Source organism: Chenopodium album, chromosome 27 (assembly GCF_948465745.1).
Source record: "Chenopodium album chromosome 27, dcCheAlbu1.1, whole genome shotgun sequence".
NCBI classification, from domain to species: Eukaryota; Viridiplantae; Streptophyta; class Magnoliopsida; order Caryophyllales; family Amaranthaceae; genus Chenopodium; species Chenopodium album.
In genome coordinates, this window is record NC_137860.1 from 34,531,001 (window position 1) to 34,550,524 (window position 19,524).

Sequence of the window (19,524 nt, forward strand, 5' to 3'; positions counted from 1 at the left end):
ATTTGACTTATGCTATTTACATTTAACCCGAGAAAATGTTACGAAAAATGCTTAAAATATGGCACTTAATTAATTTAGGACAAAGCGAGTATAATCTCTCTTAAAATAACCTTATTTCAAGTGGGATGTGGAGCCCATAGTTGGTCCTATGCTTTGCTGGCTTGAAGCTCTCCATTGTTGGTTTTTAATGGGGTCTGTCTGCTAAGAAGACCCCTCCAACCCAACCCCAACTCCCCTTCGAAAAAAACTTAAACAAAATTCAATTCAATTCACCTCTTTTCTGGAAATGCTGATACCTCATATTCATTCTCTTCTTCAGTCTCATCACTTTCTTCCAACTACTCATACCAAACAAAGCTCAATTTATTAAAAAAAAAGTACCCAAAAAATAAAAATACAATCTTTCTGCAATTTTTACTGGTTTTGATTTTGATGGATCTTTAGATCTGAAAGTATTTGCAGCCACAAGTAGTATTTGTTTGTTTTTCTCTTTTTTCTGGATCTTTGCTCAGCTTCTGGGTACCCCTACAAAGAGTGAGAGTCCCCCAATTATAAGGTCAGTTTTTTTTTTTTTTAATTTGTTTTAAATCTTGGGTTATGATTTCGTAATTTTTTTATATTGATGATTTGTTGGTTGATAGTAATAGAAGTGTTTGTGACTTTGTGGGGTTGAGTTAAAATTTGGAATTATGTCATCTTTGTCTTTAATTTCTTCCTTGTGAAACTTCCTTTGTTGTGGGTTTATCTATGATATATAGCTTCAAAGCACTATTCGTGGCCTAAAAATTTGGAAAAAGAAAAAGTTGGAGTTTATTACCTCTTTGCAACTGTTTTTATTGAAATTGATTAATATTTTGTATATCTTTCATGATAGAAACTTTTTTGATATGCTGATTATTATGTTTCAGGGAGAATTATAACTGGGTTTCAGAGCTCGAATCGAATCAAATCAAATCGAATCGAAATTTGCAAAACCAAATTAGACTGGAATATGATCTGTTAGACATATTGATCAATATATATGTCAATATTGTAGAATTTAGGGTGTGTTTCGATTTTATGGTGTTGTAGACTAGACTAGTAGTGGTGATTTGCATATTGTAAGAAGGGTGGAGTTGAAATTTTTAGGTGGAAAAGAAGGAGGGTGCAATATTGTTGGGTGAAAAAGTTGTTTTAAGTGTCCCATATGAAATGTGGGGAATTAGGAGGGTGGTTTGGTTGAGATGAGGTATGCTATCAGGGTTCATGAATTTTCTGAGGGCCTGTTTGTGGCCAGTTTCGGATCCTTCAATCCACGCGGGTTCGGATTCGATTGGGCGTCAAGAAGGGTTACTATGGTACAAGGATATTGGGCAGCATGTTAATGGTGATTTCTCAATGGCTGTTGTGCAAGCCAATAGTTTGCTTGAGGATCAAAGTCAACTTGAATCAGGCAGCTTGAGCACACTTGATTCTGGTCCCTTTGGTACTTTTGTGGGCGTCTATGATGGGCATGGTGGCCCGGAGACTTCCCGTTATATCAATGATCACCTCTTTCGTCACCTCCGCAGTAAGTTTCTTAAAACTGCTTTCGAATTTGGAACAATGATTTTCTATGTTTCTTGTTTGGTTTGTGGAATAAAAATGAAGTAATGAACGAAAGTAAGAATTAATTTGTTCCTTGTGTTTTTGTACGGATATGGGGAGAAACTGTTGTACTCTCTTTATTCCAATCACTATTACCCACTGCTAATTTTGTTGGAAGTTCCTAAGTTAGGATAAATAAGATTCTTTTGGAAGTTATGAATTTCGCTTTATCAAATTATTTGACTCCAAAGACCATCCTCTCTTAGATTTCCTCTAAACTAAAATTTTGTTTCTTTTGTTGTTTTCTTTGAAACTGAATGTATGTATAAAATTTTCCATTATGTGCTTGTTAAAAGAACAGGAAACCAAATAAATTGTCAATTCTTGTGAAAGATCCTGTTGTCTGTATGCAATGGCCTATGAATTATGAGTTTGGAGATTAAGTTCACCCGAGTAAATTATATCAATTATTTTGCAGGATTTGCTACTGAGCACCAGTGCATATCTGCTGATGTAATTCGGAAGGCATTTCAAGCAACAGAAGAAGGATTTTTATCTGTTGTGACTAGGCAATGGCCAATGAAACCCCAAATCGCAGCTGTTGGATCATGCTGCTTAGTAGGAGTGATATGTAATGGGACTCTTTATATCGCAAATCTTGGTGATTCTCGAGCTGTTTTGGGGAGACTTGTCAAGGCAACAGGAGAAGTTCTTGCAGTCCAGCTCTCAACAGAGCACAATGCATGTTTAGAGGCAGTGAGACAGGAGCTGCAGTCAATGCATCCTGATGATTCACATATAGTCGTGTTAAAGCATAATGTTTGGCGTGTAAAGGGCCTTATACAGGTATAATTTGTGTCCAGAATTGCTGTTACTTGCATCGTATTGGTTATTGTCCTACTTCAATTCGAATAACTTCCTGTTGTCAATTATCCTCACATAATTATAAGTAAGCTAAACCATGGAATCACTAGACTGCGTTAAAAATCCTGTTTATGCAACCAGTAAAAGGAGTAGCTGATAAGTTGCTTGATATGGGAGTGTGAATGGGGTCTAGTTATAATTTAGTTTACTTTAGTTTGATAGCTATGTGCAGTGGATAGTAATCTTGTAGCTTCTTCAGTTGTCTCTTGAAGGACTATTGATCTCTTCAAGTTTTCTTTATCTCATTTTTGCTCCTGCTACTTGCATTAGATTGTCACTAGAATGCAAAAAGAATTAACTACTGCTTTGAAACTGAGGACCAATCCAATGTTTTTTTGATTTTTACCCTGCTAAGATTTCACTAGTGTTTGGATAAAATCTTATTCCTGTTTGTGATGTAGTTTCTTTTAGTAAGCCCAATACCATAAGATAAATTCTGAACTGTACTGTCAATTTCAATGTCAGCCCAACTTTGTTTTCATTGTCCTGTATTGTATCCTACATTAATCGCTCTGTCCCACATAATTGTCTGTTTTTTGCTTTTTATGAATGCGAATTGTAATTAACTAATATTGGAGATTTTAACCAATTAGGCTATGGCATAATGGATTAATGGTAATGGGGAAAAAATTGATTTGGCAAACTGGCATTTTTTCACTAAAGAGGACAACAGTTTCGGACTAACTAAACTAAAAATCGTATAACAGTTCTGGGACTGAGGGAAACTGTTTAGGCATACTACTGAATGGATATTTCTGTACTTATAACAATGTATGGTGAGTTGGCGGTTGTTGTTATTAAAAAGTACTTCTATTGTTCCATAGTAATTGATCTGATGTAATATAGGCTGTGTTGTTATATAGTGCGGTTGAAAATGCTCGAATTTTATATAGGGAGATTGCCTCCCTTTTTCATGTAATTATCACAATAACCCAACTGTAAGAATTTTGCAAGACTATGGGGAACTAAATGACCCCTACAATAGAAAGCTACTTCTTGACTTCTCATTGATTCAAAATTGTGTGTGAAAGTGGTTGTGGACCCCGTCAGTTAGACCATCATTTGGATAGCAAGATATATCTCTTGTGGTGTTGCAGGCTTGTAGCTTTCAGATGCAACCCTAAAGTGATTATTACATAATCTTAGTAAATTAGTGATGTTAGCTGCTTCAATTGAAGAAAATGTTGGGTTTGTATCTTGCTTTAGCATATGAAGTGATGGATTTTATTAACTTTTATGCTGCTTCACTGCAGTAAATGTGATTTATATATATATATATATATATATATATATATATATATATATATATATATATATATATGACATTCATATTGGCTCTACTAGTTTATACCTTTTCCTACTGTAGAAATTAAAAAGTTTCTGTCTATAAGTTGTATATGACGTGGAATTATGAGCACTGTATCGTCCTTTTACACTGGACCCCGATACCAGAAAACTTCCAAAGTTAGGGCAAACTGTTGATCCCATTTTGAAGTGCATTATGCATTTTGGCAAGCACAAATCCACAAAATGTTTTTCCGATTTTGTTTTGTAAATGGTGTTTAGTAGTTCTGGCTGTTCAAAAGATTTGCTTTTGATTTTACTGTATCTTTGTTTTAGTGGATCTTGAGAAGCTGGGTTTATTTCAACTTAAGATGAGTAGAGTGAGGGTTGATAGATTTATTATTTTGTATATGCATCCATTTCATGTTACCTTTTCTTTTTTATATAACATGAAAGTGTTAATTGGCAATATTCAGAAGATGGATTTAACTTTTCTCCCTATTGCACAAAAAATGTGCCTAATATTTATGAGTTTCTGAACTGCAGGTTTCTAGATCTATTGGAGATGTATATCTTAAGAAGGCTGAGTTCAATAGAGAACCTCTATTTGCTAAATTCCGACTCAGAGAACCTATCAAAAGACCGATATTGAGCGCAGACCCATCAATTATACCTCATGAGCTGCAGCCACATGATCAGTTTGTAATATTTGCTTCTGATGGACTGTGGGAGCACCTTAGCAATCAAGAAGCTGTTGATATTGTCCAAAATAATCCACGTAATGTAAGATTTAAGTAGTACTGATCAGTAGCTTTTTTTTTCTGCTACATGGCATATTTAGTAGAATTGCAATGTTTGACTTATTATATTAGTCAAATTTTGAAAAGTTCTTTCTTTTTTAAATTTTAAACAAATTCTGGTTTGATTTTATGTTTCTGCGCCTTGAGAGATGTCTAATATGTAGATCTGCTAAGTACTCTGTTATAAGTACCTGTCTAAGCGCAGCTTTACCATTTATGAGGTCAGATATATGTGCTTCTGCTGTTGTTGAGCTGTGCATCTGTAACTGAATTCTTCTCCCGCTACTTGATGTTTTACACAATTTCTTGATTGGATGTCTCAAAATGCTTTCACATCTCTTGTTTGGGTTTTTTTAAAAAAAAAACACCTAATTTATGCACAATAATGTGGAGGAAAGATAATGTGTCTTGGTTCTTGTTCCTTTGTCTTCGGTTTATCTATAGTTTCAATTTTCAATATATAATAGTATTGTTTTATGTATTAAAACTGTTTTCTTTGTCTTGGGTTTATCTTACTATCACATGCATATCTAATCTATTACCTTATGTTTTAGCAGGGAAGTGCTAAGAGACTGGTTAAAACTGCACTTCAAGAAGCAGCTAAGAAGCGAGAAATGAGATATTCGGACCTGAAGAAAATTGACCGTGGGGTTCGACGTCATTTCCATGATGACATCACTGTGGTTGTGGTGTTCCTCGACTCAAATCTCGTGAGTCGGGCTACGAGTGGATCTAAGGGTCCACAAGTATCAATTAGAGGAGGTGGGATTACCCTGCCTTCGAATACTCTAGCACCCTCATAGATGCTCACTTGTCATGCTATATGGCTTTCAGAAAATCAGGTGCGTTTTTGAAGAAGGGGGGAGGCAAAAAGAGAGGGTACAATAACGTGTTCTCATGATGAGTGCCGTAGCTACTTTTAACTTGGAACTGACAGTGGATTTTAAAGGTCTGTCGTGGAATCGAGAACAGTGTTATCTGGAGATCAGAATGCCTCAGGTGATGGTTATGGTAGTTAATTTCCTCATATTGACTAGCATCTTTTGTTACGAGGATTTTCCACTTTTACCCTATCTATTTGTTTAATTCTATTGTTTTACTTAATATATCCGAAGGGTGCTTTTAGGCCCATTGTATAAAAAGAAAGGGAAAGAAAAGGGGGCCATTTTGGCTATACTCTTCAGTCTGAACTTCTTACGAAACTTTTAGCTAAGATGCTAACTGAAAGGGGCTTTAAGCTTCTTCAGCCTAGCACAAATTTGTGATTTCGCCTCCTTTGGTTCAGATTTGTAGTTAATTTGCTCCCCACTTGGGGTTTGTAGATACGGGTTTGGATAGTTTCTTCGCTTTTATTGCATAAACCGTCTTTAAGGTAGGCACTAGGACATTGGCTTTAGGCTGGACCCTTTTGAATTGTTTTTCGTTGGAGGAACTTGTAATATACAAAGTATAAATTTGGCTGTTAACTTGTTGAACGATGATGTTTGCTATTCGAGCTGTTCATCTGGTTTACGGATAGGGTTGTATATATCTTGCCATTTACCTGTTTTGGTGATGCCTTGGTGAATTGATTTATATAGCATTGTGGTTGTGGTATTGCCTTTTGTTTTCCATGGGGCTCAGTTTTAGCACGGGATGTTGTCCATTGTTCGTGATGGCCTTTCTAGCTATGAGAGTATAAGTTCTCTTTTAGTCTGAATCAAAATTTGGCGAAACATGGTGGTGAACCAGTCAATGTAGGTTGTAGGCTAACTCACCTCGTCTAGTTCGACTAGACTTGAAACGGACTGGACGAGGACTACACTTGTTGGGTCAAATTGTCATGCTGTTTTTATGGGGCCAGGCCAACAAAGCGAAAACAATTGCAGCATTAGGATAACTTTAATGGGTTGAGTTGGGTTGCAAAAACTCAGTTAACAAGATGGCCAAGAATTACAATTTGGCTCTTTCCTAGTACAGATGATAGGCAGTGCTGAACTGAACCAAGCCAGCCACACCTGATTCATACAACGACTGGAACTTGTAGAACCATGTTAGTCTAAAGGCGAAAAACAGCTTAAGCCTGAATCAGTTTGCCTTGTGAGTCGTGAGTTCGTGACCACCTTCAGATGCTACAGCTCTATCCTACAATACATGTTCACATCAAAATTGTCAATATGTTGCTTATGGCACAGACTAAGCAGGTGTATCTACTGTCTAGGGGTGAGCAAGATCGAGCTTTCGTTTGAGCCCTGTTACAAGTTTAGACCTCGTCGCCCTGCTCTCAGATTCCCGAACCTTTTGCTCTTTACCAGTCAGGTACTACACGTCTACACGCTGATGCTGATTGCTGAGTGAGTTTGTGATCAAGTATACTTTGATAATCTTAATCGTTTGTTCAGGTCTCAGCGATTTTGATCAACCCCATTGCCCCAAAAGGGTTACACTTTCTGACACTTCATTAATAAAACTGAATTTTTTCTTTAATAGGAAGGCCCATTGAAATAATGAAGAGAAACATCACTTATTGGTAGAACAGTTTTTGTGTTTTTGTGTTTTTTTTTTGTGTGTTTTTTTTTTCGGAAAACTCATCCTATAAGAAAAGGGAAGGTTTAGGGAAATCCCTCATACGATCTTAGTGAGAATGTCCCTAGCCTTACACCTACACGGCTACACCTGATTGCGTGTTTGGTTAACAATTATAAATTGTGGTAATGGTAGTGAATTTGTACGTAATCTTGCAATGAAGGTCATTACTATGTCAATGGAACTCTTACCAGCTAGTATGTGATCGACCGATCCCCCCTTCCCCAAATTTTCATTACCACACAATATCACCTCTAAATTGATCGTGAAAATTTGGGAAGAAAATGAGGTACTTGTCACTTTAGGGGAGAATAGCATTCGTCAATTGATATAAAATCTTCTCTATAAAGTTACTTATAAAGTCGTTACTGCTAATCGATTATCGTCGTTTATTATCTAAGTCGTAGAGCTAGCCGCTACCCTAACCTCCTGCTATTTGATACTCCGTATAAGATGGCTAACCACAAGGTAACCTCTACCTTCCAGATTCTAAACCTAGAAGGCTACAAATGAATGGGTCTACAAATGGATGGGTGCAGTTTTCGCTGGACCGCCTATTTGAGTGGGGCCTGTTTCATCAGACTCTTCGACCCACCATTTACCAAATGGCCCAGTTGTATGGGCTTGATATGACAATTATACTGACACAAACATGAGTATTTCGTTTTACCAAAATAAGGGTCGAGTCTTTATTACTCTCATATGATTAATTTTTTGGGTAGACATAAATTATAATTATGGAATGTAATATAAGAAAATGGTAAATAATATTCAAATCATTACCTTTAGATTGGTAGTATGTTTATTTCTTAAAGAAAAAAAAAATATATAGGACTGGTAGTTAAAAGGCCTAATTCTCTTCCATTTCTAAGCGTTAGTTTAGTTCTTTAGTCAATGTATTTTCATGATAAAATTTAGTGCATGGCCAATCCTAGATCAAGAGCAATAAGGAAAATGTTGAATTTTCTTCACCTCAATGTTGTCCCAGTATAACGATTAATAACATAATGCAAGAGGGATTAAGACCTTTTTCTCTCAAAGTTGTTTTGGTATTAATTTTTTAAGTTTTAGTCGGGTATGATTTTTAAATCTAGTCTCATTCACTATCAGTCTATCACTATAAAATTGTCTAGACTTGTTTGGCTCTACAAAAATGAGTAATTGAAGGTGTAGAGAATAAAATCTAAGTACATACAAATTTTATCTGAAGAGAATAATTAAGAGAACAGAAACATCAAGATAATCTTAATTAAGCTACCTTTTTTCTGATTAAGGATTATAAACCGTAGAATAATTAAGCTAATTAAATTCTTAGCCTTAACACGTAACACCATTAAAATTTTTTAAAATAAGAAGTAAAGCAAGTTGGTAGTGAGAGAAAGAAAGAGAGGAGAATAACGAGGTGTAATTGTTTAAGAGAAAATAATAATCTTGACTATTTTGGCCCTTAATATATGTCAGGATTGTCAGAGCATATTCTCACTCTCCCATAAAAACATTTCTTCAACCTAATTAAGCTTAGTCTAATACTCTAATTAACAACTAATTTAAGGTTTTTACTAGTACTAACTTATTTGTAGCAAGTAACTACTTTAACTATTCTTTTTAATGATACTAGTAGTAGTAATTTTTTAACTACTCCACCAGTACATTTTTATTTTAACAGTTAGTGAATGGCTCATATTTCAATGTCACTTTGCTGATAAGAAAAATGCTTCTGTAATGTTAAGATTAAAGATGCTCCATTTTTATACTAGCACCATTTTCTTGAAAATTTGGCAATAACCATTTAGGAATTAGATGCAACATCACTAGTAAAGTACTTGTAGTAAGAGTTGTAACAACATGTGACACTAGAAATGTACTTGTATAGTTGTATGTGCAATATTTTGACATAATCTACAACAATTTCACCATAAAATGTGTTTGTAACAGGAAGAAGTGTCTAAATGCTAAATTTAGACAACAATTCCGGTACTAAGAGGTTTGAGTGCAACGACTTGGAAGTGATGGAACTACGGAAGTTTCAAGCATGAACTTTAAGATAAATTACATACCTACCTTGGGCGTAAATTAAAACGGCCAGTGTTTAGTAATGTTCTTATACAATTTAGATAAGCGTAGACATTAACAATACAGGAGGGTAGACACTATTTATAGTTAGGGAGTGAGAAAAAGCTCCTTATTATGAATATTAATACATTTCATAACCATCCTTAAAAGAAGATGAGAGCATTACGGATAGAAGCTTGAAACCTCCGCCATACAAAGTGATGCTACACACTTTCTAATTCCTATGTCTCTTAGTGTTCCCATTCATCCAAATTTTTAAAGAGGGGCTCGGTTAAAATGTAAAGTTTTTGTATGTTCTTATGTCTTTTTTCTATACAGCAAAGGACTAACGACCCTAACTTTCATCACTAGCTAAACAAAAATCGGCAGCAATTACATTTTCAATAATAGACGACATCTCCCTATCCCAACTCTGCTAGAATACTCAATAACGCTAAGAACTTAAGATGAACTACAGTGTGAGTCGCTTTATAAGCTTCCCTAAAAGCATGTTTTAAACACAACAAGCTCAAAGAACTTAACAAGCTCATGCCTGAATATGTTTTTTCGCAATTACCTTGCAAGTTAATGAAAGCCAAAAAAACTCTACAAAGGACAAAGAGTTCACTCCTACTCTATACATTCAATTAATGTCTCAAAAATCTCTCTAAGTTACAATTTTTTTTGTATTTTTGATGGGATCTCTATGATACTGATAGTCTCATCATAAATCTTCTTGAATAGAAGGGTAGGAGCAGTACATTAAATTTAATACAACTAATTTAAGTAGCACATTAAATTTACATGCCTTGGAACACTTGTATTCTCACCATTTTTGAGTATTACATTTACTGTATTTTTTTCTAGCAGGAGGTGGGTGACAGTATCATACCCCTATAATTACATGCTAATAAATTATACCCCCTTATTGGGCATTACCCATATCTTACAATAAAATAAAATTACATAGATTAATTAAAATAAAATATTAAAAAAAATATATAAAATTTCTTAAAAATAATAAAAAAAAATAAAAGTCATCCAAGTATAGTACAAGTACACTAGCACCCATGAGCCAAAATCTAAACCTCTAACACTCTGACTCTCTCATTCTCTCTCTTCCTCTTGAGCTGTGACAACTTTTTGTCAGTGTTTTTGACTCCTCTTTTCTCACAAACCTCTATTGAGTGACCAGTCCATATTTGTGATCTTATATAGATATACTAATTTCATACTGTACATTTCTTTGTTTTTCTTTGCTACATTACATGACTCCTTTTGCTGTTACATTATGTCATCTTATCTTACTTGTATGTTGTTATTATTAGTTTGCATGCCATACCACATTCTGTTTATGTCACGTTTAACTGCGGAGTTCTGATGGGAGCCGGGGCATTAGTAACGATTATTGTTGATTAATCGCCATAATCGGTATCAAAACATATCAGGGGAAAAAAGAAAAAGAAAAAAAAAAAAACAGAGTTTTTTCTCGAGCCCCTTGCCACCCTTACCGAGCTTTGATTCTTGCTGCTACCCTCTTTCTGTTTCTCTCTCCTCCCCTACTATTCCTATTTCCCTCATTTTCTCTCTCTTCTTTTTTCCATATTCTTCTTCTTCTTCTCCTGTATTTCTGCCAAAGTAAAAAAGAAAGAGAGAAAGAAGAAAGAAAAACTAGCAGAAACTTCAACTCTGTAAAATTCCTCTGTTTTTTTTTTTTGGGTTTTTTTTTTTCCTACTCTCATTTTTGAGTTTGTGTAAAGTTTTGATTTTTTAAAATTATTAAGCTTGTATTTTGCAAAATTAGGAAAAAAAATGGATTTTTGGAGAACTTTTACAAGACTGAGTTTGCTTCTCTTAAACCCCAGTTGAGTGAAAGAGTGTTTCCAAACAAGACAAAAAGAAGAAAAAAAAAACACCATTTTTGGAAGAACCTCAGAAAAAACCCTAAAGCTTTCATCTTTTTTACAAATTAATGATAAAAAAGAAGAAAAAAGGGGACTAAAATATGGTGCACATTCCTCCAAAATTCCACCTTTTTTGATTTCCTTCTTCTTCTTTTAAAACCTACCATTTTTTTGTTCTTTTATTTAATTTTTCTTTTCCCAAATTTTAATTTCTAAAAACAAAAAATGGGTTGTGTAGCATCAAAATTAGAGGAAGAAGAAGTGGTTTCAATTTGTAGAGAAAGAAAGAAATTAATGAAATTAGCAGTAGAAAAAAGGTATGCATTAGCAGATGCACATTGCAGATACTGTCATTCACTATATGCAGTTTCAGCTGCTATTAAGCTGTTTGTTGCTAGACATTCAACACCTTCTTCACCATTTTTAATCACTTTTCCACCTCCTAATTGCTCTCCTTCTTCCCAAACCCCGGTACCGGAACCCGATAAGGTAATCACAAACCCCATGTTTCTGCAACAGAATCACCCTTCTCAGCCTACAACCACAACACAAGAAGCACTCCCCTGTTGTGAATCCCCTGTTTCTTCCTCCTCGTGTTCCTCCGATTCTTCTTCGGAGGAACATTCAGAGGAAAGAGACCGGAAGATTAATGGAAATATGCAGACACAACAGCAGAACCAGAAACAACAACAACAACAGCAATATCAACATCAGCAACAACAGCAACAACAGCAGCAACAGCAGTTGCCTTATGGGTATTACTACATGAGTAATATGAGTATGCCAATGTCAATGTCAATGCCACCACCAATGCCATCCCCTCAAAGGGATTATGGTGGGTGGGATTTTTTTAACCCCTTTGCCGGGGTTCGGACCGATGTCATGGATAATAATGTTAGTGTTGGGGGTGGTTTCGGAGGCGGGTTTCAGCGACACCCGGATGATGAATTGAGGGCAGTGAGGGAGGAAGAAGGGATACCTGAATTGGAAGAGGAGAATGTGGGTGTGAGGGAGGATGTGAGTAATGTTGTGAGCAATGTAGTGGGAGAAAATGATGGTAGTGGTGGTGGCAGGCGAGGCGAGGGGAATGTAGAGCAAATGGTGGGAGGTGGAGGAGGAGGAGGTGATGTTGTTAAGACAATGGATGGTGGAAATGTGAGGGAGAATGAGAAGGGGTTGACAGTAATTGATACACCAGTTAGAGGAAGAGAGTTGTTGGATGCATTGAGAGATATTGAGGATCATTTTATTAGGGCTTTTGATTCTGGTAAAGAGGTTTCTAAGATGCTTGAAGCTAACAAAATGCATATGCAATCTGGTCTTGATGAAATTAAAGGTAGTTTTTTTAAATTTATTTTTGGATTTTGTGATTGAATTAGTTTGCATTCTTTGATTAATTTGATAGAAGGATAGATTATGGTATGTGTTGAATTATATTTATCTTGGAAATTATGATGGATTTTAGACCCCTGACATTATTTGCTGCAATTATGAAAAATTTCTAGCAAATTTGAAAGATCTTAACTAGAAATAGGAAAATATGGAGATCTGTATTACTGGATATAGCTTTATTCACTGCTTTAGAAGCATGTGAAGTTAAAGTACTGTTCTTTCTATTCTTTGTGCTAAAAAGTTTCTCACTAGGTTCCTGCTGTTAAAATGCAGAAAATTCAACAAAACTGATTCAGGCTATTACATGGCACCGATCAAATACAGCACGGTCTTCATCTTGTAAGAGTTTAGTGGCGTCGAGCTCTAAGAACTCCTCCTCATGGACAGAGTATAAGAATGATCTCTTTGACGATTATGGTGGCATGTCCGCTGGAAGCCATTCGCTTACCCTAGGAAGGTTGTATGCTTGGGAAAAGAAGCTCTATGACGAGGTCAAGGTAAAGAATCTAAATTGGAAAATTTCCCTTTTAATGGTAGATACCTGCATATTTGAACTGCACCCATGAGCATTTCTGCCCGAAAACAGATTATATGGAAATTAAACCTGAAAGTATTGAGCTGTTTAGATTGTAAAGTTGATGAGATAATAAAGTGTTAACTCTCCTGTTGATGTTGCAATCTTTTGGTCTGTGTTTCTTAGGCTGGAGACAACATCAGAAAGTTGTATGAAAAAAAATGTGCACATTTGAGAAACAAGGATGTTAAAGGGGACGATTCGTTATCAGTTGACAAGACCAAAGCATCAGTGAAAGATCTCTACTCCCGAATTTTGGTTGCCATCAGACGAGCTGAGTCGATCTCTGAGCAAATTCAGAAGCTTGCAGATGATGAGCTTCAACCACAGATCATTGAACTCTTGCAAGGGTAAGAAATTCAGCCCCTGAAATTAAAAATACTGAATCTGGTAGTGGATTTCTTACTTCTCTGTGTTCTTATTATCCTTTCTTGCTCTGCAGTTTGACTCAGTCGTGGAAGATTATGATGGAATCCCATGAAACCCAGAACCACATAATCTATGAGGTTAAGACCTTTGACTGCCCAACATATGGAAAATTCTGCAATGACTCGCACCGGCTTGCTACCCTACAGCTTGAGGCTGAAATTCAGAACTGGCGGGAATGCTTTGCAGAGTATGTTGCTGCACAAAGATCTTATGTTGAGACTCTTCATGGATGGTTGTCCAAGTTCATTGTCCCAGAAGTTGAATTTGGCTCTAAATCAAAGCGTTTTAACCCACCTCCATATCGAGCTAAAGGTCCTCCTATGTACATGATATGTCGTGATTGGCTAACTTCCATGGAGAATTTGCCTGATAAGGCTGTTTCTGTGGCAATGAAAAGTTTTGTCAGGGATGTGAGGGCATTATGGGTTCAACAAGGGGAGGAACAAGAGCAAAAGAGAAAAGTTGACAAGATGGCGAAAGAACTAGAAAAGAAGATGATTGCATATCAGAAAGTCGAGGGGAGAATTCTTGAGACTACTAAGCTTTTAGAGTATAATCCTTCAGAAAAGGATGCAGAGAGTCAAGAAGATACCCAACAACAACATCAAGCTGATTCTTTAGCAGAGAAGAAAGATGCATTGGATAATTTCAAGCGTCGATTGGAGTTTGAGAAGGAGAAACATAACAATTACATGGAAGAAACTCAAAGGATTACTTTGAATGGATTCCAAAGTGGATTCTCTTTGATTTTTGACTCTATGGTGCACTTCTCAAAAGCTTCACTAAAAATGTATAACGACTTGGTGAGTGACCGGCAAAATTTGGAGAAGGGTGAACAACAGACAAGCTTCCAAGAAGGTTCCTATGTCAATGAGCACCTAAAGTAAAAATGAGCCGAGGTTGGGTAAAAAGACCTTGAGTATTTTAACAATCAAGGATTCTAAAGTCAGTTTGTACATTAGACTTGCATCGAAGCAGCTCGCTGAGGTGCAGGTTTAGAGTGATTATTAGTTGTTTGCCGTAGGATTGTTTTATTTTTGCGATGTAATTGATAGAAGTGATGATTGCCCACAATTTTGCTGTAAGACCAAAGAATTCCTGATGTTCACATGTCTCTTTGGCCTAGTAATTTTAGGTTGTTTGTGGCTCCAGGAATTGTCAGGTGGGCATTCTTTGTATTTGTATGTAGACATGTAGTACGAGTACATCTTGGCGTTTCAGTACAAATTGTTGCCACCCAACTTTAGCAATGCCCTTATAATGTGTGTCTGAGATTACGATACGTAACAGAAAGTTTATCCACCAACCCAACAAGATCTAAAACGACTCAAATCAGAAGATAGTATTGTGACCCATTTGCACCCGCTAGTCTCTAGCCCTTGAAGACTCGGCTACAGAAATGTCAACCAGCATAGAAAAAGACTCGGGTGGAAGGTAAAACTGTTAACATTCTTATTCTTAGAGAAGGCTCAGGATCCAAAAGGTAAAAAAGGCAAACCTTTTCTTCTCAAGGACCATTCTATTAACACATCTGAAATCATTGAGAAAATATCCCAGTAGCAATAAGGGGGGCAAACCATTGGGAATCAAAAGACTCAAAACAGCAAGAAAACAAAGTTAAAACACTCCTTTCTTTTTTTACTGCCTGGTAAAAAAAAAAAACTAAGTGTGGAGTAAAACTTTTGATTCACCCAAAGCTTCAGAGTTTGTGGTAAACAGAGGAAGATTGAAGGTGGTCAGGTGGCTCTTGGGTTTTCCTAGGTAAGAGAGGGTCAAAGTTCACATGACTAAGTTGGGTAACCAAGAAATGTTTTTCTTATCATAAGATAATTAGTTTTACTAGTAAACAATATTTGAAACAAAACAGCTATCCCTAAGCAGAGGATACAACTCTCTTTTTTAATTTTCTCTTCTAATTTGAATAACAGAATCAACATGCAATTTCTTAATATATAATCCTTCAGCGCACAACCAGATTCGAGTAAGCTTACTACAAATCTCATGCCTGATGGGACAAAAGTTTCAGCAATGCATTTCAACACCGTAAGTGTACATAATGACTAATGAGGCTGATATTCATTATTCTGCACTTTGTAACATTTATAACTCATGATGCCAGACTTTTCATGCACAAAAGTAGTCGTATGTAATAAGTAAGAAATCCATAGTATATACTATAAATAATAAGAATTTTCTGCTACATTTCCTTTGTACATAACATGAGCTACACATCCTAAAAATGCAAGGATATGTTCGAGCAAAAAGTAAAACTAGGAGTCTGTAATTTTAAACTGCAAGGCATAATTACAACTTTGTTAGAGCCTACCTAAGATATAGAGAGACCAAAAACTGGGAGAGGATGATAAATTCACCGATAACTGCAGCGGGAGAGTGCAGACCAAGAAACGGAACAATATCTACCTGTAGCCAGTTTTCAACAGCTGAACCAACAACTGCACCAGCAACAAGTCCACCCGCGGTTATCAGAGTTGCTTTCCCTGAAAACACACCAGCTTCCAATCAATACTTATAATAATCACACATGATACAAGTAGTATGTACTCCGTAGCATTCAGTAGCAACGTTAAGGATGCATTCCCCATAAGCTTAAATAGTTTAAATTGTAATCACATTCTTGATAAGATCCAGATAATTTCCTAACAATTAGGCAACTACAGCTTTACAAGGGGGAGAGAATATTTTCAATAGTTTCCTAAACGGCTGAAACGATGTGTAACTACAACATGCTCAGTTAAAACATTCAGGACATTTTGCCCTTGTTAGTTCCCCAATGGCCCAACTATCCCTAACTAGTAAGACAAATAGGCTACTTAATTTTTAATCCAAAAATAACAAATGCTTTGGGAACAACATAATGGTAATTGGGTTCAACTGGAAAGATGTGGGCCAAGTTCCCCAACATCAATTTCTTAATGTGCTTTCTTTCTTTTTATGGATGGGTAGGTAATGCAGCACCAACAAAAGAAATCTTCTTTATTCTTGCTGGAATTATTTTACATAATTATACAGTGCATCAACTACGCAATGACATGTTGACCGCCCAGTACAACAATGCAGGTGACTTAGGCTCAAGGTCTTACCCTCCAGATGATGATAGGTCTTTGAAATAATGTTTTCAAATGAATCTAGAACATAATTCCAGTTACATGTGTTGCAGAAGAGTACAACAGTTACATGTGTTGCAAAAGAGTATATCAGCTACATGAATGAAAATTTAGAGTTAAGAGCCACAGTGTGCCATACCTAACTTCACATTCTTTTTCGTCATGAAATATAGGGATGCGCCAAAACTGGTGGCTAGGATAAATCCCGGAACATCTGCCCCAGCCACAGCTCCAGCAGATGATGATGTTCCATTGATATAGGTCAAGACCATCATTGCGCCATAAACACCAGCCTGCAATCCCAGGTCTGATGCAGCAGGCGTTTCAACCGTAACAGAAGAACTTTTCATTGAAGATTGCAGCCACTGAGGCATCGTCCCCATACTAGGGGAGTTCACAGGTTTAACATCAGCAAAGCGAACACTGTTGTTAACAACTTTTCCAGCTCGGCGCTGTGTTAAGCTCTGCATGAGCAACATATCATAAGCAGCTTCTACCTGAAAAAACATGACATTTGAGGCAAGACATGTAAGCTCATAAGGCATAGGCTATATCCTTGTTCTGTTTACCTTACAAAAATAAGTTTGAGGTGAGTATTTTCAGATAAGTTCAAACAAGTCATAGTAAAAAGTTAAAAACAAGTCCAGGTGAAATGACAAGGGCGGCTTCCATATTTATTTGCATCTAATAAGTGTAGTTTAAAAAGAAGTTTTCAGGTGAAAAGAATGAAGCATAAACGTCTATGAGGAGCAACATCAAGGATAGTTGGTCATGCTTATATTACTGAGCCAGTGCCAAAATCAACATCAGTAGTGATCAGTCACTCAGGTGGTTGGAGAAGTGGGTAGAGAGAGGATGTAGTGTTCAGCTACAACATTATGGTAACAGGATTAAGAAAATCTAAACAGATAAACCCAATTATTAGTGGTCCAATAAAATAAACCCAAGTATAGAAAAATATAACAGTACAATAAGCATCCAAACTATCAATTTCATTAGTTGGGTTTATCTATATTGATTCTTCCTGAATTTAAACCCTAGGCAATGAGTGGAAACACATTACGTTAAATATTCATGCACTATCTTGTATGGAAAGCAGAAACATCTATAACATTCATCGCCGTCTCATTAATAGCTCAAAAGCAAGAAAATGCCCCCACCAATACCAATTCTTTATTTAGTTTTCATCATCACCAAGCACCTGTATCTAGTTTCTACTATCTAATTAGTTAGCCATAACCCTCCATTCTCCAAACCTAAACCACAAATTGAAACATGTTTCATTTCCTAGCTACCTGGCTAAGGACTACCTAAAGAAACATCAACTAAATTGGATTGAATTGGAAATCTTCGAGTCAAGATGAGGAAACCAAAGATCATCTTGTTTATGTAAAGACAAATATAACTCCACCACTGTCCACATAGCATACTACATTATTACTTCATCAATGAACTTGAGAAACATTATAGTAAGTTCAATAGCAACTCATCACAAAAACGGCGAAATCAAGTACTACTTCCAAGCTCTGTAGATAAAATCAGATTCTATCTAGCCTCATCTCAATAGAATTTCATCACAAAACGGCGAAATCATGTACTACTAACTGAATTTATGCTATATACCACATCAAAGATCAAAACCCACCAACAATTAACAACCACATAATTACACACTCCAAAAACATCATCCTCAAATTTTAAGGGAGCAAAAACTCATCATCGTCATTGAAACTAATCACATAAAACAAAATCAAAACCAACTAAAATCAACTTTATCCCAAGAAAACCCAGAATCAAAAAACATAATCCAATCATCCAAACAACAAATTATAAATGAATCCAAACACCCAAATCAATAATTAACTCAAATAACAACATAAATCAAACAAATAAATAGCTAAATTGAAATAGTAAAGGTGCTGAAAAATTTACACTTGTTAAACCTGAGCAACAGTTTGAGGGTCATCGTTACAAGAAGCTATGATTGAATTTTTTGCACGCAAAATATCATCAAAGGAAGCTCCTTCCGACACACCCAGAAGCTTCAAAGCGTTTTCCACTGACATCCCAAACGGGGCTGAGTCATCGGCCCGAGACCCGGCCCGAACCAAGGTGGTGCCCGGTGCTAAGGTCCGACGGGAGGGTATAGAGACGGCCCAACAGCGTCTGGGCCAACTGGGCTGGGCCGTGGTGCGATGGAATCCGGGGCTAGTGGGCCGCACGGAGAGAGAAGCTGACATTTTTGGTGGTGGGTTTTTTGGCCAGAGAAATTTTGTGAGGCTATAAATATAATATTTTTATTTTATGTATTTATTTGTTTGAAGAATATAAAAGGGTTGAAGAATGTAAAAAAAAAAAAAAAAAAAAAAAAAAAAAGAAAAAAAAAAATTGTTGGGTTTTGATTGAAAAGAATGTAGTTTTGTTTTGGATATTGTTGGTTTGATGGTTGAGTGTTGTGAGAGGATTTTGCTATACAAGTGTTTGTGTGTTTGAGAAGGGGAAAGAGATAAAAATATAATGGTGGTCAGTTTCAGCTTATTTGTTTGTGGACCAACAAATGAAGTATAGTTGTGGATCTACTCCTCAATTTTTTAAGAATGATAATGGCATTAATCGGGAAAAAAATTTGGTTCATGTGGCCGATCATATCCTTTTGGGATAAAGGTTTTGACATTGTTGTTGTTGCCTTGTTGGTGGTAGTGTTATCGTGTTTTAACTATTTGTTAAAAATAATAATAATAATAATAAAAAGCCAAGGTTTGGGATTTTTTTATTTTTTGTTTTTTTGGTTTCACTTTTTGTGTGATTAGAAAGAATCCAAGTTGCTTAATTTAGTAGAACTAGTCTTGAAAATGAGGACAAGAATTGCTTTGAAGGAAAGGCTAAAATAGCCCAAAATGCAAGGTATT

At 36.1% G+C, this 19,524-nt stretch overlaps 3 protein-coding genes across 4 annotated transcripts; 2 read left to right on the forward strand and 1 right to left on the reverse strand.

Annotated features, from left to right (window-relative positions):
- The first annotated feature begins 204 nt into the window (after nucleotides 1-204).
- Nucleotides 205-6,129, forward strand: LOC145618896 (putative protein phosphatase 2C 46). Of its 2 annotated transcripts, none has more exons than XM_081673500.1 (5): nucleotides 205-556; nucleotides 909-1,549; nucleotides 2,045-2,412; nucleotides 4,321-4,557; nucleotides 5,129-6,129. In XM_081673500.1, the coding sequence occupies exons 2-5, from the start codon at nucleotides 1,231-1,233 to the stop codon at nucleotides 5,375-5,377; spliced, it is 1,173 nt and encodes a 390-aa protein (XP_081529626.1). In that variant the 5' UTR covers nucleotides 205-556; nucleotides 909-1,230; the 3' UTR covers nucleotides 5,378-6,129. The 2 variants fall into 2 exon arrangements, with proteins under 2 accessions (XP_081529626.1, XP_081529627.1); XM_081673501.1 differs by having other exon boundaries at nucleotides 5,132-6,129.
- Nucleotides 6,130-10,712: 4,583 nt separating this feature from the next.
- On the forward strand, nucleotides 10,713-14,739 carry LOC145621233 (protein ALTERED PHOSPHATE STARVATION RESPONSE 1-like). Its single transcript, XM_081675974.1, has 4 exons — nucleotides 10,713-12,431; nucleotides 12,761-12,984; nucleotides 13,188-13,411; nucleotides 13,504-14,739. Exons 1-4 carry the CDS (start codon nucleotides 11,321-11,323, stop codon nucleotides 14,375-14,377), a joined length of 2,433 nt encoding a protein of 810 aa, XP_081532100.1. The 5' UTR covers nucleotides 10,713-11,320; the 3' UTR covers nucleotides 14,378-14,739.
- An 898-nt stretch (nucleotides 14,740-15,637) lies between these two features.
- Nucleotides 15,638-19,264, reverse strand: LOC145621145 (protein CHAPERONE-LIKE PROTEIN OF POR1, chloroplastic-like). The gene is made up of 3 exons (XM_081675875.1): nucleotides 18,559-19,264; nucleotides 16,755-17,112; nucleotides 15,638-15,988 (listed from the first exon to the last, which is right to left on the reverse strand). Exons 1-3 carry the CDS (start codon nucleotides 18,853-18,855, stop codon nucleotides 15,813-15,815), a joined length of 831 nt encoding a protein of 276 aa, XP_081532001.1. The 5' UTR covers nucleotides 18,856-19,264; the 3' UTR covers nucleotides 15,638-15,812.
- Between the last annotated feature and the right edge of the window lie 260 nt (nucleotides 19,265-19,524).